Source organism: Vipera berus (assembly GCF_964194415.1).
Source record: "Vipera berus genome assembly, chromosome: 9".
Classification (NCBI taxonomy): domain Eukaryota; kingdom Metazoa; phylum Chordata; class Lepidosauria; order Squamata; family Viperidae; genus Vipera; species Vipera berus.
In genome coordinates this window covers 153,028-177,409 of record NC_138212.1, presented here as the reverse complement: position 1 = coordinate 177,409, position 24,382 = coordinate 153,028, and the positions used below count along the sequence as shown (strand labels likewise).

At 59.1% G+C, this 24,382-nt stretch overlaps 1 protein-coding gene across 1 annotated transcript; it reads left to right on the top strand.

Moving 5' to 3' along the window:
* Positions 1–1,376: 1,376 nt before the first annotated feature.
* LTBP4 (latent transforming growth factor beta binding protein 4) lies at positions 1,377–24,302 on the top strand (the record flags this gene model as incomplete). Its single annotated transcript, XM_081335103.1, has 29 exons — positions 1,377–1,602; positions 4,102–4,323; positions 5,143–5,375; positions 6,065–6,170; positions 6,443–6,517; positions 6,659–6,781; positions 8,060–8,224; positions 8,360–8,536; positions 8,726–8,818; positions 8,931–9,062; positions 9,300–9,425; positions 9,509–9,634; positions 10,097–10,222; positions 10,399–10,524; positions 10,601–10,732; positions 17,743–17,868; positions 17,981–18,103; positions 18,607–18,738; positions 18,950–19,075; positions 19,200–19,325; positions 19,447–19,590; positions 20,292–20,501; positions 21,177–21,251; positions 21,374–21,502; positions 21,580–21,729; positions 21,846–21,998; positions 22,554–22,937; positions 23,120–23,272; positions 23,372–24,302. The coding sequence occupies 29 exons, from the start codon at positions 1,377–1,379 to the stop codon at positions 23,518–23,520; spliced, it is 4,368 nt and encodes a 1,455-aa protein (XP_081191229.1). The 3' UTR covers positions 23,521–24,302.
* Between the last annotated feature and the right edge of the window lie 80 nt (positions 24,303–24,382).

Genomic DNA, 24,382 nt, shown 5'->3' with positions numbered 1-24,382 from the left:
AAGTTTCAGAAGAGTTCCCATGTCCAGCTTAGTCCCCACCCCTCAGGGTCTGGCAGTTGTTCTGTGCCCCCCCCACCCTCTCCACCCCTGGCTAGGTTTTTCCAGATGATGTCATGCAAAGCTGCATTGGAAGGAGGAGAGCGGGTGCTGCTCCTTTCCCCACCGCCCACAGGCTGCTTCCTCCCTGGGGAGGCCACCAGGAAGCCCCACCTCCTCTTGCTGTATTTTTCTGCTTTCCACACTCAAATGTTTGGATGGGTGGGGGAGACATTTACTTTGCCCTCCCTTGAAACTTCCATAAATCCCAAGACAGCTCTGTTGCTGCTCCAGGTCCCCCCTTTTCCCCTTTGATCAAGTGTCCCCCATTTTTCTGGAATGAGCATTCCCAGGTCCTCTTGATGTCTGAGAAGGCAGCAAGCAGACGGGGGGGGGGGAATGGGGGGGATGGAGAATTGGCTTAGAGTACAAGACAAACTCATTATGACCAGCCGGTGCGTGTCCAGCTGGCACAGATGTTTGCCCTGTTCCCAAATGGTGCCTGCTGGGAGATTTGCAAAGGCGGGATCTTTCTTCTAGGAACAGCTATTGGAGAAGAAAGATTTTGCATGTCAGACATCCAAGACAAAGCAGCCCTGTGTCTGTCAACAGCTGGGGAGAGGAAATGGGGGGGGGGCTTTGCACTTAGAAACCAGTTTCAAATCTTGCACTTCCAGGCTGAAAAGAGTTGGCAGAAATGGGACAGAGAAACAGGGGGGCTCCAGGCTTCACCCTTCAGATAGGAGGGGAGGGGAATGGAGGGAAATACGGGACGGGCAGGGCATCCTCTTCGGAGGAGCCAGGAGTGCTCCAGTCAGATTGGGCAGAAAGCAGCTGCTGAGGGGGGGTGCCCTGGTGGTGGGGGGGTCAGCGGGGGAGACACAGCAGTTGGAAGCAGCGTGAACCAGCCCAAGGCAGAGTGAGGGCCCTACGAGCAAGCCGCAGTGGAGGAGAGTGGGTGGCTTTCATGGGAGAGCACATCTACTGAGGCATCTGCTGCAGATGTTTGCAGAGAGGAACAACTTGAGGGACTTCAGCAGAGTCAACTTGTCTGCTGGCACCTCATGCTGTGTTTGCTGGAGGGGGCAGGGAGGCCATTCTGCACTGGGGGGGCAAAGGAAGGACGCTCGTTCCTCCAGGCTTGTGGAGAGCAGCTAAGAGTTAACCCTGTTCCTGGCGGCCGTGCTCCCTTGTAAACATTGTTGTTGGCTTGCAGCCCACCCACCCCAAGCTTGCTGCTTCCAATTAGCGGGTGGGTCTGTGTGCTCTCCATGGTGGGTGCATAGCCCTCCCTGCCTGCAGCCTGTCTGGAGCTGTGGCTCCCTGATCAGCTTGGGGCCATGGGCTTCATCCACCATCTCCTGCTGGCTGTGCTGCTGCTGGTGGTTGGCTTCTCCCCTCTGCCTGGGGAGGGTCAGCAGATCAAGGTCCTCTTCACCCCCACCATCTGCCACAGGCAATGCAGCAACGGGCGCTGCATTAACCGATGTGAGCAGGGCAACGCTACCACTCTGTACAGTGGGGAGAACGCCAGGGCAGTGGAAGGGGCTTCTGGATTCCGAGTCTGTGAGTACCGGGGGGGGGGGGGGCTGACGGTCCCAGCCATTGGCTTCTGGGTTGAGATGATGGGCCCCTGATAAGAGACCTGCCCACACTAGTCAAAGGTGGGAGGGGAGGGAGGGCAGGGGGGCAAGCAGACATCCCATATCCTGGGTTGGGGGAATGGAATGCCCTGACTCCCTTCAGTGTGCAACCCCCCCCCCCCCGTGCACACCCTCCTTCCCTTTTGCTGCTTGGTCAGGTGCCCTCTGGGGGTGTCTTGCCTTACTTTCAGCCTCAGCCACTGCTTGGCAGGTGCCTGGTCCTCTGCGCCCCTCCTGTTTCCCAGGCAAGGTTCTGCCCAGAGATCAGCAGCTAGCGGCCCTGACCACAGAGCTGCCCCTGGATGGGAATCTTCTGTACCCCTGCCCGGGCCAGGCTCTTGGCTCTGCTTGGTCGTGACTTTGCCGGGCAGACGCAGGAGGTGACTGAGAGCCTTGCCCCTGGGTAACGGGAGGAGGCAAGGAAGGAGCAGGCCATTCTCGCAATCTGGAAGCAGGTAGCTGCCTGCAAGGTGGGCTGGCCTTCCTCTCCTCCCAGGGGGGTGCTGGGGGGGTTGGGGAAATCTGGGACAGAGGCACGGAACTGTCTGCTGGGCTACCTCTTTTCGGTCCCCACCTGACTGTGTCCCCATTCTCCCACGAGCTCTTTCTCCAGCGGCTCGATCCCACACCAAGGTCCTACTGGAGCCTTTTTAGGATCCGGAGCTGGAAAATGAAAGCATAAACAAGAGGCTGGCATTGTGCCACCACCAGATGGGACCAGCTGCCTTGGGCTGGGTGCCAGTCTGCCTTGGCTCCAGTCCTGCCAAAGTTGCGGAGAAGGAGCGAGGCGGTGGCTGCCTTGGACCAAGAAAGGACTCTGGGCCCCAAGTACTTGTCCGGCCCACTACTTGCCCCCAGCGAGCCTCGGTTCCCCTCAGAAAGGCAATGGCCTCTAGCTTGAGATCGTGTGTGGGGGCGTTGGGGGGAGGGAGGGAGGGGGTTGTTTTCAGTCTCCTCCCTTCCAGTTGTTGTGCAGTTTGTTCCACTTGATGCTACCCAGGCCTGGTGTGGGTGGGAGCACAGCAGGGAGGGGCTTGGCCAGTGGTCCAGGGTCACGCACCACTCACTGCTTGCTGCAGCAGCTGCTCCACACATGGGGGTGAGGTAGCCTTTGGCATCCCCCTCCCCAGGTGGAGAAGATGCCTACCTGAAGAGAGAGGAAGAAGGTTCAAGTGTGGCAGAGTGATCTGGGCCGGACGTCCCTTCCTGCCCCCTCAGCTTGCTCTTCCTGCAGAGCTGCCAGTTGCTCTTGTTTCATGGCATCAGATCTGTCCCTCCTCTGGCCACTCTTTCCCTGGAAGGATTCTGACCTGGGGGGCTTCGGCAGGCAGGAGGGGCTCACGTCCCTGTCCAGGCAGCCCCAGAGGAAAGGATCTGTGACCTGCTGCTTCTTTCCCTGTGGATCGCCATGGGGAGGCAGAAAAAGCCCAAAGGCCCTCTGCCAGGGCCCTGGAGCTCAGTCCCTCAGCCATCACGGCCAGGTCTCTGCTAACCTCCTGCTGGAGAGCCATGCAAATATCCCGCCGATAAATCAAAAGGACTGAAATCCATCGGTCTCAGCAAAGGTTGTCTCGGGGACAGAATGCCTTTCCAGGCTGCTTGTTCAGAGTAAGGGCAGCCAAGGGAAGGGATCAGGAAGAGCCGAGTTCTCCCCCTCCTTGCATTACCTTTCTCTCCCTGGACAGAACAACGGAATAACAACAGAGTAACAGAATAAGAGAATTGGAAGAGATCTTGGAGGTTTTCTAATCTAATCCAACCCCCTGCTCAAGACATTCCAAGACAAATGGCCGTCCAGCATCTTCTTAGAAGCCTCCAGTGGTGGAGCACCCACAACTTCTGGAGGCAGATTGTTCCACTGGTTAATTGTTCTCACTATCAGGAAATTCCTCCTTAGTTCTAGGTTGCTTCTCTCCTTGATTAGTTTCCATCCGTTGCTTCTTCTCCTGCCTGCAAGTGCTTTGGAGCAGGGGTCCCAACCGCCCAGTCTGTGGACCAGTACTGGTCCGCAAGCAACCGGGCCACACAAACAAGCAAAGCCCTGTGTGGGATACAGGCAGCACACAAAGCCACGCCCCCTCCGGTCCACGGAAAAACCTCTCGCTACGTAACCGGTCCCTGGCGCCCAAAAGGTTGGGGACCTCTGCCTCGGAGAATAGGCCCATTTCCCCTTCCCCCTTCTTTGTGACGTTTGTGGACTCTGCTTCCCCTGTGCTCATTCTCCTTGGGAAGAAAAGGTTCAGTTGAGGGGGTAATAGGGTCAGACTGGGAAGGTGCTTCATTGACCAGGTGGGGGTGAAAAACAAAGGCAGGCTGCCTGCTGTTGCAATCCCTGGCCTGCATTTCCACTGAGAAGCCAGTGAGCTTGGGTGAGCTGAGCTTCTGCCTCTGCTCCCACTCATATGTTCTCTCTGTCCCACAGTCCTGTGTCCCCTCATCTGCCAAAATGGGGGAGTCTGTCTCAAGAAGGACAAATGCCTCTGCCCCCCCAATTGGACCGGCAAGTTCTGCCACATCCCGGCCTTTCCTCACCCCAGCCAGGGACAAGGTCCTGCTCACCCTGGGACTGAGTGGGAGCCAGAGATCAGACGGCAGCAGTCCGTGCACACCCTCCCAATCACCAACCACCAATACGAGCGAGATGGTAAGGAAGCCTGGAGGGCAGGGAGAGCAAGTGAGAATCAGACTGTGAAGGTACCAAGAAGAGACAGAAATGGCTGTGAAAGTTTGCTTGTGTGCAAATGTTCCAGGTGAAGGCACAAAAGCAGGGCCATCCCCCTGCCCATGGCTGTATGGAGCAAGGTGCATCACTGCCAGGGCAGTTAAGAGCTGGACCCCTCAGTTGAAGGAACAGAGGGATCTAGGAGAAGAAACGGGGGCCCCCTCCTCAGACTCTCCCCTCAGGACCTGCATGTCAGGGTCGCCTCTACAAAGAGCCTCTTCTGCAGTGGCAGCCACCCCGAGGAGCATCATCCCCATCCCACCCTGAACTTTAGGCAGCCTCCGCCCCTCCTGGCCTTTAGGGAGGCTCTGAAGACACGGCTCTGCCACTGAGGCTGTGGGCCCAACAAAAGTGGGGCCAGCTTGCAAAGGCTGCACTGAGCTGAGATAGGATGCATTTTGATTTCCCTCTTATGGACAGCTTTATATTAGTTTTTCACTTATTTTTCTTGGATTTTTTTACATGTTGTGAGCTTACTAGAGTCTCTTAGGTGAGATGAGCAGCCATATAAATCCAATAAATCATAATAATACTGTCACAGCAACAACTTCCTGGGCCCTGGGCAGGAGAGGCAGGTCAACTAACCAGAGAACCTGCAGACTGGGGGGGCCTCAGGGCCAGGGGAGGGCCTTGCCCAGGGTGCAGGCAGGGGGGCCTTTCCTGGTGGCCAGGGCTAAGCTCGTTCTGGGCAGCAGAGAGGACTGGCGGATTTGGGCCCCCACCGGCGTCTCCTCCCGCCAGGCATGGCGTCGCTGGTGAATGTGCACGTGGAGCACCCGCCGGAGGCATCGGTCACCATCCACCAGGTGGAGCGAGTCAGCGAGGAGCTGCTACCCAGCGACCCCAATGCCCTCCCGTCCTCCCGCCAAGCCCTCTCCGGCGTGTTGGCTCAGAGCAGCCGCCGGGATCCCCAAGGCGGGTACGGTGAAACCTCCGGCTTCGGCTACTGCTTCCAGCGGCTGCACGGCGAAGAGGTAGGCTGGGGCGGCTGTCGAACAAGCCTGCTCGGGCGCCGGGCCTGCTGAAAAGCCTTCCGGGGAAACGGGGGCTGCGCTCTGGCCAGGACTCGCGGAGGCGACTGTTTTCGGCTGTTACCGGAGCGGCCGCGACCGGGCGCTGGCCCGGGTCAAGCCTGCCTTGGTCAGATGTCCGCGTCTTCCCTTGCCAAGCGCGTCGTTCTTCCCCTTCCGCGCCCACAGAGAGAGGCAAGTTGCTCAGAGACGCCGGAGGCTTCTGTCTGCCCTTCCAGCGAGGGAGGCGGGAGCGGCGGGGAAGAGCGGAGGGCGGGAGGAGGCAGGCAAGGAAGGCTTCCGCAGGTGCCCCACATTTCAGCTTCTCTTTGCTGAATTCTCCGACCAGCTGCAGCGCACACAAGTCTATTTTCACGCCCCAGGCAGAACCACGCAAGAGTGCAACTTTGCGCGACCGATTCCTTCTTGAGAGGGTGAAAAGTTTCTGGGAAGAAGTGAGCGCGCTGCTCAGGCTCCTGTTTCTCAGCCTGCATCCCAAAGGGTGGCAGGGGTGGATTTTTGGCTATACGCAGACATGCTTGTGTGAATTCACACCTTGCGCTCTCCTCGCTTGCCAGGAGCGAGCAAGGTTAATGGGGTGTCGCTGGGTTGATCAGGGCATTGCCTAACTGCCTGCTGCCTCGCCCTTTCAGTGCAGTGTCCCCCTGCCGGGGCTGCGCACGCGAGAGATCTGCTGCCGTGGGTCCGGTGTCGCCTGGGGTGTTCACGGCTGTCTGCCTTGTGCTGATGGTGATGTGGGTAAGATAGCTGAAAGCCGGGGATTCCTGTTGCCCAGGGGTGCCTGATATCCAGCTGGCTTCCTCTGGCCCAATTCTTTACCCAGATCTTCATCTCCCACGTGCACTTCTTGGCTCTGCCTGCTGCTTGCCTCCCTACTTGGAGATCCCACCCCCGTTGTTCTTCCGCATCTCCCAAGCAGCCCTGTCTGTGGGTGAGGGGTGGGTGGGCAGCGGTCACTCAGGAAAGGGGAACGGGGTGGTCTTTCATTCTCTGAAGCTGTCTCCCTACAGGAGCTTCTGGGCCAGTTGGAAGGAATGTGGTGGGCTGCCCCAGAGGGTTTGTGCGGCTGAATAATTCCTGTGTGGGTGAGTGGGCAAGGCCACCCGGGAAGGGTTGGTGGGCTGCAAGGGATGCAGGGAGCCTTGCTGAGATGCTGGACCTGCAGGTGGGGGTAGCCCACCCAGCTGATTCCCCCTGCCCTTCTGACCTTCTCTCCCTCTTACCAGATGTGGATGAATGCCAGGAGGGCAACTTCTGTCACAATGGGGAATGTACCAACACGCGTGGCAGCTTTGCCTGTGTCTGCCATGAGGGCTACATCCTTGATTCTTCCCGCAGCAGCTGCATCTGTGAGTTCGGCCCCAGGGAAAGGCAGGGAGGAGGGGTGGGAGAGCGGTGGGACAGTGTGTGGAATGGTTCCATCTGGAAGTCCAGACCAGCCTGGAAGGACAGCTGGTGGAGTTGGGGGGGGCTCTCCTCAGGCAGGCAGGTATAGGTGGGTCGATGCTGCCCTCCCCTATCCATCGAAGGTAACATGGAGGAAACTCATCCCAGCTTCTGCCAACCTAGCAGTTTGAAAGCACGTAAAAATGCAAGTAGAAAAATAGGGACCATTCCGGTGGGAAGGTAACAGCGTTCCGTGCGCCTTTGGCGTCTAGTCATGCCGGCCACATGACCACGGAGACGTCCTCGGACAAGCGTTGGCTCTTCGGCTTTGAAATGGAGATGAGCACCGGCCCCTAGAGTCGGAAACGACTAGCACGCATGTGCGGGGGAACCTTTACCTTTAAAGGGACATAGTGGCTCAGTGGGTTAGGATGCTGAGCTTGTCGATCAGAAAGTTGGCAGTTTGGCGGGTTGAATCCCGAGTGCCGCGTAACTGAGTGAGCGCCTGTTACTCGTCCCAGCTTCTGCCAACCTAGCAGTGCGAAAGCACGTAAAAATGCAAGTAGAAAAATAGGGACCACTATGGTGGGAAGGTAACAGCGTTCTGTGCACCTTTGGCGTCTAGTCATGCCAGCCACACGACCACGGAGACGTCCTCAGACAAGCGCTGGCTCTTTGGCTTTGAAACGGAGATGAGCACCGGCCCCTAGAGTCGGAAACGACTAGCACGCATGTGCGGGGGAACCTTTACCTTTACCTTTAAAGGGTGAAAGAGTGGAGTGGAAGTAAAATCTTGTTTCACATTTGGTTGGTTTGAAGAATTCACACAAAAGTGTGTAAGAGAGGGAAGTAAAATCAGACTGCTGAGAAAGCAATATTTTCCACCTGCAGGCCATTGGCTTTTGGTATGAACAACAGGGTTGTACAAAATGTATAATCGATCAGAAATTGTGTCCAGATATTAAGAAATAAATCTTCAACTACTTATTCAAAACTGGACAAATTATGCAACCAACTGATCTGAGCTGAATGCAAATTTATCTAAGATACAGCAAAATTTTATATTGGGGACTGGTTGAAGGATTTTAAGGCTGCACAGCAAACAGCCACTCTCCCCGGCGTATCCTAGCCACAATGAGGCTGGGCTTGCCCCAGGTGGGGTTGGGGGGGGCAGCCACCCCCTGGACTGCTAGCAAGCCAAAGCTGCCCCCCCTGCTTTAAGCCTTTCTCTTTCTCCCCAGCCCACCACGTGATCTCCGAGGTGAAAGCCCCCTGTTTCCGTGTCCTGCGGGATGGCCGATGCTCCTTGCCCACCCTCCGGAACATCACCAAGCAGATCTGCTGCTGCAGCCGAGTGGGCAAGGCCTGGGGCTGGGCCTGCCAGCACTGCCCGCCCTTCGGCTCGGGTGAGGCCTGCCTGGGCACCCAGGGCTCTACTGCAAGAGAAGTTTATCAGTGGGGCAGGAGTAAAGGCAAGGGGGTGGGGGTGGGCACTTTGCCCTCTCCCTGACGTGCTGCTTCTGCTGCTGCTCTCCTGCCAGAGGGATTCAAGGACATCTGTCCAGCCGGGCCCGGCTATCACTACTCTGCCTCTGACCTCCGCTTCGACACTCGCTTCCTTGGCCAGGACCCCCCCAGGGTGCCAGTCACCCATCAGCATGGGAGGCAGAGGCCTCCCCCCCAGGTGCCTCGGACAACAGCAGCACCAGCCCTTGTAGGTATGTCTTCGGGGTGGGGCTGATGGACTGCTGTCATTGAACTCCTGGATATGCCTCCCCCACTCTCTTGACCTGAGCTGCGGTCTCCCAAAGTGAGTCTGAGGGAATTCCCCCAGACCAGGTTGGCCAGGGTGTGTCTCCAAGGCAGCCCCTCCCCTCTTCCTTATGCCAGCTCTTTCTGGTTTGCAGCTGTCTGGAGTGCCCCTCCCACTACACTTCTGGAGCACTTTCCTTGGCCCACTCGGTCCCCTGGATCTGGGCCAGCTGCACCAAGTACAGAAGGTAGGGCTGAGCCTCTTGTGGGGCTATGCCAGGTGAGGAGGGGCTGGAGGAGAGGGACGGGGGGAAGGCCAGAGCCCAGAAATGACCAGGCCCCTGTGCCATGTTTCCCCAGAGGCTGGGAGAGGGGTGTGCGAGCGACACCCCCAGATGTGCGGGCCAGGACGTTGCATTCCCCGCCAGGGGGGCTACACTTGTGTGTGTGAGCGTGGCTATTGGTTGAGCCCTCAAGGCACCCACTGTGTTGGTGAGTTGGAGAATGAGGCCCCCCAAACCCAAGGGGAGCGACCTTTGTGATGGCATGCAGGTCTTCACCTCCTCAACAAGGCCTCCCAAAAGACAGGGCTTCTGATGGTCATGTGGACTTGCAGCATGAATTCCCCCCCCCGGGTAGGTGGTCAGAGGAGCAGATCAAGGGCTCCGCCGGGCTATTCTTGCCTTCCCACCTTCCCGCCATCCGGATTCCCTTCTTCTCTCTCTGCAGATGTGGATGAATGCCGCGGCAGTCCGCACCCCTGTGCCAATGGGCATTGCCAGAACTCCCCGGGTGGTTTCAGCTGCAGGTGCCACACAGGCTTTCAAGCTGACCCCTCCGGCATAGAGTGCCATGGTAGGGGCTCCAGAGGCTTTGGCCCTCAAAGGAATTGCCCTTCCTGTGCACCCGTGTCTCTCATTGCCTGGTTTCCCTTCCAGATGTTGATGAATGTGCCCACGTGCCCCAACCCTGTGCAGGTGGGCATTGCCTCAACACCCTGGGCTCCTTCCGCTGCTCCTGTCCCAGTGGCTATCAGCCCGACCCCTCTGGTGCCGAATGTCGAGGTAATGGGGGTGGGGCCTTGGTGGGGGTGGGAGGCTTGCCAGCCAATAGCACCAGCTCTTCTCCTCTGCCTCCCCCACTTTTCTACTAGTACACAAAGGCAAGGAGGCATTGAAACATGTTTCTCATGCAGAGGAATCTGGGGGTATTTTGCCATTATGGCTGCTCTTCTCTTTGGCTGCAGATGTAGATGGGTACTTCCAACCCCCCCCCCCACCCCCAGTCAAATGGGCTGACTTTCCTCTGTGCCTGCTCCCTTGGGTACAGCCAATGTCAGGGTGAGAGCGGGTGGCCCAAGATCACACTCCCTTTGCTGATAGGGTTTAAAGCTCTTCTAAGTGTGGGTCTCCCTTCCCACACACAGTTGGGCTCTCCTGGCCAGAGCCTCCTTTTCTGCTGGGGGGCTGAATGAGTGAAGGAGGCAGGGAGGAGCCTGGGCACAAAGTCACTGTGTGATTTTCCAGATGTGGATGAGTGCAAAGAGCGCCCCTCCCTCTGCCAACCTGGGAGCTGTGAGAACCTGCTGGGTGGATATCGCTGCAACTGCCCCATCGGTTACCAGCCGAACCCGCTGGGGACTCTGTGTGCAGGTCAGGGGGCTGGGGAGAAGCTGCCCCATGGGCTGTCCCATTTGTGTTTCGGGGAACGGCAGCAACCTGTTCACACAAACCTCCCAGGGAGCCGCTTCTGCAGGCTTTATTCAGAGGCAACCAGAGACTAGAGACGGGACCCTCTGTGATGTAGCCTCTTCCTTTGTGCACCACAGATATTGATGAATGCCTGCAAAGCCCTCCGCCCTGTGGCTCTGGGCGCTGTGAGAATGTGCCCGGTGGATACCGCTGCCTCTGCCCTGCTGGGTTCCGGGCCAGCCTGACGGAGAACCAGTGCCTGGGTGCGCAAGGAGAGCGGGGAGGGGGGAGGCCTGGGGGCAGCACAGGCACACCACTGACAGCACACTCCTTCTACAGATATTGATGAGTGTGCAGCAGCAGGATTGCCTTGTGGCCCTCAGGGGCGCTGCCTCAACACAGAGGGCTCCTTCCGCTGCCAGTGTGCCCGAGGGTACCGGACGGAGGGCGTGGGGGGTGCTTCCTGCATGGGTGAGTGCCACACATCAGAGGAACATTCCTGCCAGGGCTGGGCTCAGTCAGGGTGTCAAAGCTCGTCCTGCAACGAACAGGGTAGATGCCGAACACAGGAACGAGAGACTTCTGCTGCAGTCTAGAAGCACTTTATTCTTCAGAGCAATAGCCGCAACGAGAAACAAAGCCAGCGTTGGCTGCTATCTGCATCCAACGCTGCTATATACACATCCAAAAACCCCACCCAAACTCCACCCAAACAAGCCTCCGCCCTCCCATTCCCTATAACTTCTCCACCCCTCCCCTACAAAGCCTTTCGCCCGACGCTCAGGCAGGTAAGGCTCCCCCAACGTGTCACCACCACCGCGCCCTTTTCCCTCACCCACTCCCTGCTGCACCCACCCCCGAAGCCCCCTGTCACCCAGCCACCCGGACACCGCAGGGGGGAGGGACCCATCCCCTAACAGCGTTGCCACACCGTTCCGCGCAGCCAGGAAGTCCCCCCAGGCCGCAGAGTCATTAAGTCGGCTCAGGCCTCCACCAGGCAGGCTGCAGTCCGGGGTCCGTTGCTCACGAGCCGGGGAACCGCGCGTCGTCGCGTCGCTAGGCGAGGGCTGCAGCTGCGGCGCATCCGGAAGCGCCAGAAGAGAAGGCTTGGGACTCGGAGCCTTCCACGCCGGGGAGCCCCTGGATGACGCGCCGCCGGGCGCAGGAAGCAGCCGCGGCGCGTCCGGAAGCGGCGAGATGAACGTCGCGGGCCGTTGGACTCCCCGGGCCATGCTGGATTCAGGTGGGGTCGGGAGGAGCCGCGACGCGTCCGGAGGCGGCGAGAGGAGCGTCGCGGGCCTCTGGGCTCTCCGGGCCATGCCGTTACCAGGTGGGATCGGTGGGAGGGAAGCCGGGTGTGCCGGGGGGGTGGAGGGTCCCCCCCTCGTGTGTCGGGCTGCCGAGGCCCGACATGCTGCCCCCTCTACCAGGGGCCCACCTGGAAAGCAAGGAGAGAGAGGTGAGCAATCCGTAACATGGTTAACTGTCCCCCCCGGGGTCTCCCCCGGCTTCCCCGGGTGTTTCCGGTGGAAGGCACGGAGAAGGCGTGGTGCACACACATCCTCATCCCGTACCCAGGTGGCCTCCTCCATGGGGTACCCCTTCCAGAGCACCAAGTATTGCACCCGCCCTCTTCGTTTCCGGGAGTCCAGGATCTCCTGTACCTCGTAGTGACTGCCCTGTACAGGTCCCGGGCCACCCTCCCCTGCCGCTGCAGAGGCGGTCGTAGCAGGCTTCAGCAGGCTGCTGTGGAAAACGGGGTGTATCTTTCCAAGTAGGGGAGGTAGCCGGAGTCTGACGGTGACGGGATTGACTACCTGTATAACTCGAAAGGGTCCGAGGTACTTGGGTCCTAGCTTTCTACATGGCACCTGCAGCCGCAGGTATTTTGTAGAGAGGTAGACGAGATCACCTACTTTGGGAGGTGCAAATGGCCGTCTTTTCCTGTCCGCCTGCTCTTTGTATGACTCTGCTGCTTGCTCTAACGCCTTCTTAGCTACCCCCCACACCTCCTCCAACCGGTGCATCCACGCCCCAGGTGTGCAGGACGCCGGGGCCCCCTGATCGCACCCTGCGATAGGAACGAACTCATAACCAGATACCACTTTAAAGGGGGAGAACCCAGTGCTGCTATGCACTGCGTTGTTGTAGGCAACTTCCGCGAAGGATAACAAGTCCACCCATTCGGACTGTTGGTATGACACATAACAGCGCAGGTATCGCTCCACCGCCGCGTTCGCACGTTCTGCGGCTCCGTTCGTGCTTGGGTGGTACGCCGAGCTCAGACCTTGTGTCGCTCCAATATAACGCACGAACTCCCTCCAGAACCGGGCCGTAAACTGTACCCCACGGTCGGAGATGATACGTCGTGGCACCCCGTGGAGACGATAGATATGTTGAACAAACAGCCAGGCCAACCGACGGGCCGAGGGCAATCCCTTACAGGGGATGAAGTGGGCCTGTTTCGAGAACAGGTCTATAACTGTCCACAACGCGTTATATCCCCTGCTTTCCGGTAACTCAACCACAAAGTCCATTGCGATGTCCTGCCAAGGTCGTACGGGGTCAGCCACCTGTTGCAGGAGGCCTGCCGGTTTCTTGGTAGAGGGCTTAGTGGTTGCGCAAATGCGGCACCTCTGCACATAGCTTTCAATGTCCCGTCTCATGGTTGGCCACCAGAACTGGCGGCGGGCCAGATGCAGGGTTTTCACGAACCCGTAATGACCTGCCTGCCTAGCGTCATGGCATTGGAAAAGTGCCTGATCTCGTGCCGCTGCAGGCACATACAACCTGGCCCCGTGCCAAGCTAAACCATCCCGCAACGTGAGGGTGTCGGGGTGCGCCCGCATCCAGTCGTCGGTCGCCAACGCTCCCCTACATGTCCGCAGGAAATCGTCTGTCACGGTGTTGGCCCTGTGCTCCGTCTCCTCCACCGGGCGGGGCGGCGGTACCAGTGCCTGCACTACCTCCTCCTTCCGGCAATCGTACTGCGGTAGCCGAGACAAGGCGTCCGCCAGGAAATTCTTACCCCCAGGCACATACTTGAGGCGAAACCGGAAGCGTTGGAAGTACTGGGCCCACCGTACGTGTTTCGGGGACAGTCGGCGGGGTGTTTGCAGGGCTTCCAGGTTTTTATGGTCCGTCCAAACCTCGAACTCCTGGCTAGCCCCCTCCAGAAGGTGTCTCCAAGTCCCCAGGGCCCAGCGGACCGCAAAGGCCTCTTTCTCCCAGATAGCCCAAGCCCTCTCCGCGGTCGTTAACTTCTTGGAGGCGTACGCGCAGGGCCGCAAACCTCCCTTTGCATGCCGTTGCAGAAGAACAGCTCCAACAGCCACGTCGCTTGCATCAGCCTGAACTACGTAGGGCAGGCCAGGGTTCGGGTGTTGCAGAACGGGCTCCCTGGCAAACTGCGCCTTGAGCGCCTCAAAAGCCCGCTGGCATGTAGTGGTCCACGCAAGCTTCTGCCCTGGCCGCGGCGACGTTGCCGTTTGTTTAGTCCGCAGTAGGTCCGTGAGCGGCAGGGCGATGGAAGCGAAATGTGGAATAAATTGCCGATAAAAGTTAGCGAAGCCAAGAAAACTCTGCAACTGTTTCCGGGTCCGTGGGGCTTGCCACTGTTGGATAGCCTCCACTTTCCCCGGGTCCATCTCCACCCCGTTGGAGGACACACGATATCCCAAGTAGTCCAGCCGGGGCTTGTGAAACTCGCATTTCGACAGCTTCACATATAGCCGGGCGTCCCTCAACTTGGTCAGCACACTCCGCACTAAGGCGACATGCTCCTCCAGCGTGGACGTATATATAAGGATGTCATCAAGATAGACAAGGACCCCCCGGTACAAATGGTCGTGCAGGACTTGGTTGATCAACTGCATAAATACCGCGGGGGCTCCTTGCAGGCCAAACGGCATTACCCTAAACTGGAAGCTCCCCAACGGGCAATTGAAAGCCGTCTTCCATTCATCACCGGCTTTTATCCGGACACGGTAGTACGCCTCCCTTAGGTCTAACTTGGTGAACACCCGGCCCGTAGCCAAATGAGCTAAAAGGTCCTTCACCAAAGGGAGGGGGTACAAGTGCTCCACACATACCGCGTTGACTCCCCGATAATCAACGCACAGCCTCAGGGTCCCGTCTTTCTTCTCTCTGAACAGGACAGGGGCCGCCATCCTGGACCGAGCAGGCTGGATGAACCCCCTCCGCAGGTTCTTGTCTATATATTGACGGAGCTCCTGCATCTCCCGGGGTGCCATTGCGTACATGCGGGGTTTCGGCAATTTTGCCCCTGGCTCCAGTTCAATAGCGCAGTCCGTGGGGCGGTGGGGTGGCAAGGCGTCACACTCCTTCTCATCAAAGACATCTGCGAGATCGCTGTACTCCCGTGGTACCTGTGTCTCAAGCCCGGTGCCCACCCCTGCGGCCCCCTCTGGCCCATCAACCCCCTCCGGACCCAGGAAGGAATGCTTTTCAGGAGGCTGGGGCCCTGTCCCGAGGCGGAGGTGTCGGCATCCCCCCTCCCACCAAACTGTGGGGCCCCACTTGTCCAACCACGTAAGCCCCAGGATGACTGCCTCCGTCATAGACGGCACCACAACAAACCGGAGAGTCTCCCAGTGTGTACCCAACTCCATCCTCACCGGTGCCGTTACATGCGTAATGGGTGCTCCACCCAAAAGGGACCCGTCTACCTGCTGAAATCGGATAGGTTTGGGGAGCCGCTGAAGGGGAATACCGGCCTCCCTTGCCATCATCAGGCTAATAAGGCAGCGTGTGCTGCCTGTATCAATCAGAGCCTTACACTCCCTCCTCTCACCCGTTCGTGGGCTGATCAACACCACAGGCAGCACAAAAGGACACACCGGAGCGCTTACCATCGGGTCCTCCTCGTACTCGTGATCCTCAGAGCCATCGGACGTGTCCGTTCGTCCATCCGCCGGGCCCGCTGGACGTATCGGTGTCGATGTTCGGGGTGTCTTGTCGGCCACCTGGTACGCTGTTCTGGAGCGGTCTGCAGCTCTTCTGGGGGTCGAGACCCGCGCCTCCGGAGGGTTGGGCCCCGGTCGCGGCGGAGGTAACGGGCAGTCCACCGCCCGATGCCCCGGTTGGTCGCAGCGGAAACAGCGGATTGTTGGACGGGGCGCCGGTGGGGGCCCGGGTCGTGTCGCCACCGCCACGGGCTTCCGGTTCTCTGTCTTCGGCCCCTCCGGGGTCCTCCAGGCTCCAGGGGCCACTGCTGGTCTGCCCCGGGTATCCTGCAACCCAACGTCCAGCTCCACCGCCACCCGGAACCAGTCCGGAAGCCGTGCTGGAACCCCCCGCACCACACATGCCCGCCGGAGAGCTCCATCAAGACCGGCCCGGAAGTGGTGCACCAGCAAGCGCTCGGGCCACGAGCGTAGCCTGCCCGCAACCCTGCGGAACTCAAGCACGTACTCCTCTGCCGGCCGTCCTCGCTGCCTGATGGCTAACACTTCGGCTTCCGCGCGATGTAAGCGGGATACGTCTTCGAAGCGGACGCGTAGGGCTTCCAAGAACAGCCCCACGTCCCCGAGCTCGCGGGCGTGGTCACTGTAGAGGTCCGCTGCCCAGGTTGCAGCCTCGCCCTGAAGGCACGCGGTGACCGCCACCACCATCGCCCACTGTGATGGATAGGTATGGGCGTACCCGTCCAGATGGTTAATCACCTGCCCCAGGAACATGGCCAGGCGGTCGGGATGCCCATCATAGGTTGTAGTGAGCGGTGGGGGTCCCCACACCACGCCCGGTCCCCAATGCCCAACAGGTGGACGGGTCTGAGCCTGGGACACCCCCACCGACCTGGGTGCGGGACGTCCAGGGCCCCGGTCAGGCGTCGGCCAAGCCTCACGCCCCCCTTGTGCTCGTGTGGATGGGGCCCGAACGCCCCCCTCCCCAGGCACCTTGAACTTTGGGCTAGCCAGTCGAAAACGGGACGTTGCTGACTGACTGGGTGCCCCCCCAAGGGACCACTGTCCCGTGTCTTCTTCAGGGGCCATGGCTCCCCAGGAACCGCCGTCACGTGCCCCGACCTCTCCGAACCTTTCGCGCAGCACATCCATAGTTTGGCTCCCGGGTGCAGTTGAATAGCTGTATTCCTCGCCATCATCATCGGTAAGCCGACGCTCCCTCCAACCCAGTGGAGCCCCACCGGGTCGGGCCGTTCGTCCTTGCTCGAGCCCCGTGCGCCCCAGGATGGAGCTCAGCCACCACTCTCCCCCCTGGGTTTGGCTACTAACGCCCTGGGACTCCACCGCAGGGTCTGTTGGTTGCACGTCCCGCACTTTGGGCCTCACAACAGGTTGGACGTCCTCCACGTCCCTCTCCACAGGGGTTGTCACCTCCGGCCCAGCCACACCAGCCTCCTCCGAAGCAGTCTCCAACGCGGCCCCTTGCACACCCTCCGCCATGGCACACAAACGGAACACAGCTGAAAGGCAGTAGGGCCGCAACGCTAGTGCAACGCTGGCTTTCTGTCAAAGCTCGTCCTGCAACGAACAGGGTAGATGCCGAACACAGGAACGAGAGACTTCTGCTGCAGTCTAGAAGCACTTTATTCTTCAGAGCAATAGCCGCAACGAGAAACAAAGCCAGCGTTGGCTGCTATCTGCATCCAACGCTGCTATATACACATCCAAAAACCCCACCCAAACTCCACCCAAACAAGCCTCCGCCCTCCCATTCCCTATAACTTCTCCACCCCTCCCCTACAAAGCCTTTCGCCCGACGCTCAGGCAGGTAAGGCTCCCCCAACGTGTCACCACCACCGCGCCCTTTTCCCTCACCCACTCCCTGCTGCACCCACCCCCGAAGCCCCCTGTCACCCAGCCACCCGGACACCGCAGGGGGGAGGGACCCATCCCCTAACAGCGTTGCCACACCGTTCCGCGCAGCCAGGAAGTCCCCCCAGGCCGCAGAGTCATTAAGTCGGCTCAGGCCTCCACCAGGCAGGCTGCAGTCCGGGGTCCGTTGCTCACGAGCCGGGGAACCGCGCGTCGTCGCGTCGCTAGGCGAGGGCTGCAGCTGCGGCGCATCCGGAAGCGCCAGAAGAGAAGGCTTGGGACTCGGAGCCTTCCACGCCGGGGAGCCCCTGGATGACGCGCCGCCGGGCGCAGGAAGCAGCCGCGGCGCGTCCGGAAGCGGCGAGATGAACGTCGCGGGCCGTTGGACTCCCCGGGCCATGCTGGATTCAGGTGGGGTCGGGAGGAGCCGCGACGCGTCCGGAGGCGGCGAGAGGAGCGTCGCGGGCCTCTGGGCTCTCCGGGCCATGCCGTTACCAGGTGGGATCGGTGGGAGGGAAGCCGGGTGTGCCGGGGGGGTGGAGGGTCCCCCCCTCGTGTGTCGGGCTGCCGAGGCCCGACACAGGGGCTGTTGCCTTCCTGTAGACCCATGCTGAGCTTCTTTCTGAGCTCTCTCCAGGCATAGACTGGCAAGAACAGTGCCAACTCATCTTTCCCCACTGCCAGATGTTAACGAATGCCTGGAGGGCAACTTCTGCTTCCCACGGGGTGAGTGCCTCAACACTGAGGGCTCCTACACCTGTCTGTGCACCCAGGGCTTCACTGCGGCCCCCGACAGGACCTCCTGTGAGGGTAAGAGCCCTGCAGTCTCAACTGGGGGGCAATGAGTGCATGCCAAGTGTGGGTGAGATTCAGAACCGCCATGGGATTCGCCCTGCTGACCTCTCCTTTGACCTTTGCACAGACGTTGATGAGTGCCTCAGCGCTACAGTATGTGCTGGGGGGCACTGTGCCAACACTGAAGGCTCGTTTGATTGTTATTGCCCCCCCGGTACCCGCAGTGCACCCAGCAAAGCTTCCTGTGTGGGTGAGTGGCAGTTTTCTGTTGCAGCCTCTCAGCAGTTGGTCTCAGGGGCTGTGGGATGGAAGCAGCTTTGTCACTGTCAGACTGCCAAGATTGAGAGAGGGGAAAGTCAGAACTTAGGTTGAAGCTGTGAGACAGGAGAACTGTGGCTCCCTGGAGTCTCTGGCCATTGGCCATGATAAGCACACGCTACAAGTCTGCCTGATATGGCCTTCCCCTGCTTGACAGCATTAGTGGGCCCCATAAGGAGAACCACAAACCAAGAGTTTCTTTGCCGCCCCCCCTCCACTCCACCGTGCTGGAACCTCTCCCTGCTGCAAAGCCCCTGCAGAGTGTTGTTTCCCTTGCAGGGGACCTGGGGACCCCAGAGGCTCATCCTGGGAGGCTCCACCATAGTTGGTTAGCCCTTTGGATGCTTAGAGCAGGGTTTGGTCCCTGGAATTCTGAGCCCTCCACAGGGGACAAGGAGCTCCTCCTGAGCCTTCCTCTCTTCCTGCATCCCATAGACATCGATGAATGCCAGGAGTATGGGGCAGCCCTCTGTGGAGCACAGCGCTGTGAAAACTCGGCTGGCTCATACCGCTGTGTTGTAGCTTGCCAGGCCGGCTATCGAACCAGTGCCATGGGAGACTGTGTTGGTGAGTTCTGCCAGGGCTGTGCAAAAAGGGCTGGCTGCTGATGGACTTTCCGTGTCTCCTTCCCCAACCCTGGGCTGGTTCTAGGCATCTGCTGCACAGTGTCAGCATGGGAGCTTTGTCCAAGAAGACCCTCCCTCTGTATGGGATGGTTCAGCTTTGCTTCCTGCTGATTACGCCTTGCACCTCTGCCAACCGGTGGCTCCCTCTTCAGATATTGATGAATGCCAAGAGTCCAGGTTGTGTGGAGAGAAGCGATGTGAGAATACAGTGGGCTCCTACCATTGTGTGGCCACCTGCCAGATAGGCTACCAAGCCACTGCTGCTGGGGACTGCATAGGTAAGGACATCCATGGGATTTGGACCGTGGACAGGAGGAAAAGGCCCAGAATGGTGGCCTCTGCAACTTAGCGACCCACCAAGGGATCACAGCTCTTCTGAGTGGGTGCATGTGACCCTTGCAGATGTGGACGAGTGTCAGAACAGTTCCGCATGTGGTGCCCATTCCATCTGCCACAACTTGCTTGGTTCCTTCCAATGTATCTGTGACCAGGGCTATGAAAGTGCCAGGGATGGGCGGCATTGCTTAGGTATGTGGCCGGCAGCAGAGCATGGGATGGAGGCCCTGGGATAGACTAAAGGGAGAAGTCGAGGGGGAGGGAGGGGGAGGCCTGGATCCCAGTGGCACCTTTTTCCATCCGTTCCTCACAGATGTGAATGAGTGTGAGACATTACACGGGGTGTGTGGAACAGCACCGTGTGAGAACGTGGAAGGCTCTTTCCTGTGCATCTGCCCCCAAGCTGGGGAAGAGTTTGACCCCATGACTGGCCACTGCATTGCTTTGCCTGGTGCTGGTGAGAACTGGGGGGGGGAGCTTGGAACTGGGGGGAGAAGCCTGTGGGAGAGAAGGTAGGTGAACCTCAGAGATCCTAGCTGAAAAGGGAATCCCTACAGGAGCTGGGTCAGCATAGAGCACTTGCAACTGGCCCAGTTGAGAGGCTCGGAGGCCAGGCAGATGCCTCTGAACACCCACCCAGAGAGCAGAGGCAGCCCTCCCAGTTGGGTGGCTCTTGGAGGTAGACTGCTCTGAACCCATTTCCGAAGGGAGCACTCAATGTTACACAATAACAATATAACAATTGAAAACCGTCAGGCAAGTAGCTAAGGTGAGCCATGATCGTAGCCCCAAATGCTCTGTGGAATGACAGGTGAAAGGGGGAGGGGCTGAGAACATCCCTTATTTCGGGAAGCCACATTTTAGAGGCTGCTGCTGGGAAGACGCATCTACCCCACCGCCTCAGATCAAATTGGGTCAGCCAAGGCCAGGTGGGTTGGGGGTGGGGGGTCCTGCAGGGCTTTAAAGGTAAAAGCTGGCCTGTTGAACTGGAGCCCCCAGCAGCAGAGCAACTGCAGGACAGACGTGATCTTGCCAGGTGGGTTGCCAGCTGCATTTTGGACCACCTGGGGCCCTCCAGCATGGGGAGGGTACACTTTGGGGGCAACGCTCTGAATGAACCGGGGGGGGGGGTTTCCATCCTTCTTCTCGGTCCTACAGCTCGTCCCCCAGCCCTCCCCAGGCACCCAGATGTTGCGCAGTCGGAGAATGGTGATGGCCTGCGGCGCGAGTGCTACTATGACCCAAACACTGTCCAGGCATGTGAAGACGTTCTGTCCAGGAATGCCACCCGCCAGGAGTGTTGCTGTAGCCTTGGCCACGGGTGGGGCCTTGACTGCCACCTCCAGGCCTGCCCCTCCTTGGGGACAGGTAAGGCTGGGAGGCGGCAATGGGGCCTCCTGGCAGAGGCTGTGGTGTGGGTGGGGGGCGCAAAGGAACCGTGGATTGGAATACTTCTAGGAACAGAATCTTGCCCGTGCTCCCCCCACTATGGAAATCTTATTATTTTGCTACTTTTAGTGACAGAGAAATGGTGAAAAACACAAACGTAAAAGTACATCCATATAAAACGTTTTTTAAATGAAAAAATGCAACAAAAGAAAAAGGCATACAATTTTAGCTGTAAATAGTTACAATTCTATTGCAAGCAGCCTTCTGGTCTCCACTCTCTGGAAGAGGCTTTGCCAGGCTTTGCTCATGACTTCTAAGAATCTAATAGGAATCGGGCAGGGAGAGAGCTGTGCTCCGAATGGGAATCGAAGTGGGTGCGGCCTTGCAGTTGGGGGCACCGGGAAGGTTGCAGGTGCTCTTGAGAATGCCTGTCAGCAGCCCCCCATTGTGGGTCTTCCTGGCCTCGGCCATTTTCCCTCCCCTCCGGAGGAACCTATGGGGCTGCTGGATGGGAGCTCCAGCAGCAGCAGCAGTGCTTGCAAAGAGTGATGTTTTTTCCCCTGTGGCCGAGCCACCCCTGCACCTAGACTGAGGCCAGGAAGTGGGCTGGGGGCCCATTGGGCAGCTGCTGACAGGTGGCCTGTTTCCTTGCAGCTGAATTCCGGGCTCTGTGTCCTCACGGCAGTGGATACGCTACTGTCCTCATCAGAAATGTCCCAGCAGTCACAGGTGTGCACATGGGGGGGTCTGGATGCGGCCAAGGTTAAATGGGGCTGGGTACCCACATGGAACAGAGTGGGGTAGGGATATTCACTTTTTGCCTTTATGCCCAACTTGGTGTCCCTATACAGATGTGGATGAGTGTGCCCTCTTCAGCTCCCAGGTGTGCAAGGGCGGGGTTTGTGTGAACAAGATCCCTGGCTACTCCTGCTACTGCCCCAACGGCTACTATTATGAGACGCAGCACCTGGAATGCATTGGTGAGCACTGCCTCCCCCTCAGCACTGCTCCTGAGCTGCTTGTGGCCCGAGACTGACCGATGTCCTTGTCGCCCCAGATAACGATGAGTGTCTAGATGAAGAAGCTGAGCCCTGCGTGGGGGGGCACTGCATCAACACCATTGGCTCCTATTACTGCTCTTGTGCTGCTCCCCTGGTGCTGGACCCCTCCCAGCGCCGATGCGTGACCAATGAGAGCCATGGCTTGGGTTTGTATTGCCCCCCCTTCTGGCCCAGTCTTGGGGGGGGGCATTGAGAGACAGATTGCAACACAAGCTTCAGTTTTGGGGGGATCACCCTGGCAATCTCTGCTCCCACCCCTCAGATGAGGACTTGGCCGTATGCTGGCAGGAGGTGGGCCCGGACCTTGTGTGCCGTCGACCCCGCCTGGACCGTCAGGTGACTTACACAGAATGCTGCTGTCTCTATGGGGAGGCCTGGAGCATGAACTGCGCTCTGTGCCCAGCCCGGGACTCAGGTAGGTGCCTTGCTTCCATCCAGGAGCGGGGAGGTGCCCCTCCTTGCTGGCTCCTGAACAGGGAAGGGGAAAGGAGCACCAGGCACTGGGAAGGAAGAACTGCAGCAGTGTTTCTGTTTCCCAGGTGCCTGAGTTATTTATGTATTTATTAAACTTTTATGCCGTCCATCCTCATGGTTAGGAGCTGGAAGCCATCTTGACCTTTTTTGACCTATTGCTTTTTTGATGCAATAGGGTTTCTGGGTGCCCGCTCAGACCCCATATTGTGTGCTGGGGATGCAGCTCTGCCAGCTGGGGTTTGAATTCTTCCTGGGGGTCTCCTGTCCTTTTTCTAGCTTTGTGACTCTCAATACCAAGGAGAGGCTCTGGGGAGTGGGGCACTCTTTGGGACATTTCCTCTGGAGAAGATGGTCTCCTTTGCTCAACAGCCTGTCTACACCGCCCTCCTGGGGGGCCTCTGGAGAACATCTGACCCTGCATTTAGACTGCATTTAGCTTTGCAAAGCTATGCTCGGTTGGTCCTAATCCCCCACCCCACCCTTTTGCTTTCCCCAGATGACTTTGAGGCCCTGTGCAATGTCCTCCAGCGCCCCAGTTATGGGTTGGGGCGGCTAGGCAGCCTGGGGGCACCCTTCGAATACGGTGGAGGAGAGTTTATGCCTTATGGCCCTGATGTCTACGATCCCCTGGCACAGCCTGGCCCTCTACTGCCCAGCTATGACGCTCTCCCTCGCGAGCCACTCTATGGACCATCATCCCCTTATGAAGCAACTGGCCTGGACGATGCACCCTATAGCAATGTGCAGCTGGAGAGCCCAGCCGAGGACCCCCAGGGTGGACACCAGCCTCGTAGCCCCCCTGACTCAGACTGGCACTACCAGTCCCATGGCCGGGGGCACTCCTATCCTGAACGGCCCAGTCGGGCCAGCGAAGACTACCGTGAGTGGGTGACAAAGGGGGTGGTGGGAGTTATCATTTGTATGTTTGCAAAACAGCATGTGCAGGTGGAAGGAAGAGGGGCCTTTGGGAGAGGAAGCTTTGAGGAGGGGGAAGCAGGGTGGGGGTCTTGGGCCATGTCAGTGCAAAAGGGAAGCTGCTTGTGTCTCTTGGTCTCTTATCAGCAGGCCATTTTGGAGGCACTGGAGGGCTCCCGGCTGAGGAGTGTGGGATCCTGAGTGGCTGTGAGAACGGCCAGTGTGTCCAAGTCGCCGACGGCTTCACCTGCTCCTGCAATGAGGGCTACCGCCTCGACCTGACCCACATGGCCTGCCGTGGTGAGGGGCCCCTTCTCCTTGCTACCGCCCCAGCTGGTAGGCTGACCCTGGCTTTCCTGGCCAAAGGGCGGCCTAATGCGATCTCTCTCCTCTCTGCAGATATTGACGAATGCAGGGAGGTGACCAGGCTCTGCTCCGGTGGCCGCTGCCTCAACCTGGATGGCTCCTACCGCTGCCTGTGCCCCCCTGGCACTGCACCTGCAGGGCAGCCCCCCCACTGCCTTCACATCCCCCGCAGCCGAGCCTGAGCTGGGGTGGGTGGGGAATATTTATTACTTGTCCGGATGGGGAGGGAGGAAGGTGGTGCAGGTGAAAGGACCCTTTGCCCACCCCTCCCCCCTCGTCCTGCAGTCCCTGGAGGAGCTGCACAGGTGGCTAGTGCTCAGGAGAGGGGGTATTCCTCTGCTCCTGGTTAGTGCCATGGGGTGAGGGGGGGTGGCCAAAAGTTTCCAAAATAGCTTTGGATCCCTCTTGCCCTGTCCCGGGGAAGGGAGGGTGTCTCTGACTGGAAACATTTTCTGCCCCCCCCCCCGTTCTCCGTGTGTGCACTGGAAGGCATGCCCCCCCCCAGCCTTTCCTCATCTGCTGAAGACCCACAGCGGAGTTACCCTGCAGGGTGTTGGCAGGGGCATAGGGGCCTCTGCGCAGGTGCCAGTCCTCCTCTGGGCCCACAGCGCTTTCACAGGGGGTTCAGGAATAGGGCCGAGTCCAGATGAATGCCCCCAAACAGGGCTCCAGCCATACCCTCGAGACGGAGGGCAGCACGGAAGCTCATAACCCAAATATTTCCCAGGTACCTTTGCCTGTCGTGAGGAGAGGGGCCCTATAGCTCACCACCTCCGCTTCCCCAGCTCCACCTCCCTTGTCGCTCCAACAGATGCTTAAACTCCCTCACCTATCCAAAGATCCCACCACAACCCAGATAGGGGTTGTCAGCCAGGCAGGGGGCTTTGGGGCATCATGTCAGCTGGCGGCCACAGTCACTTCTTCACTGCTGTTACTGGACCAATAAATATTTTCTATAAAAGGAGTTGAGAGACTTGGTTTCTCTAAGGAGAAGAGAGACCAGCAGGAAGTTCGTTCAGCCCCCCCCCCTTGGGGGCACAGGCA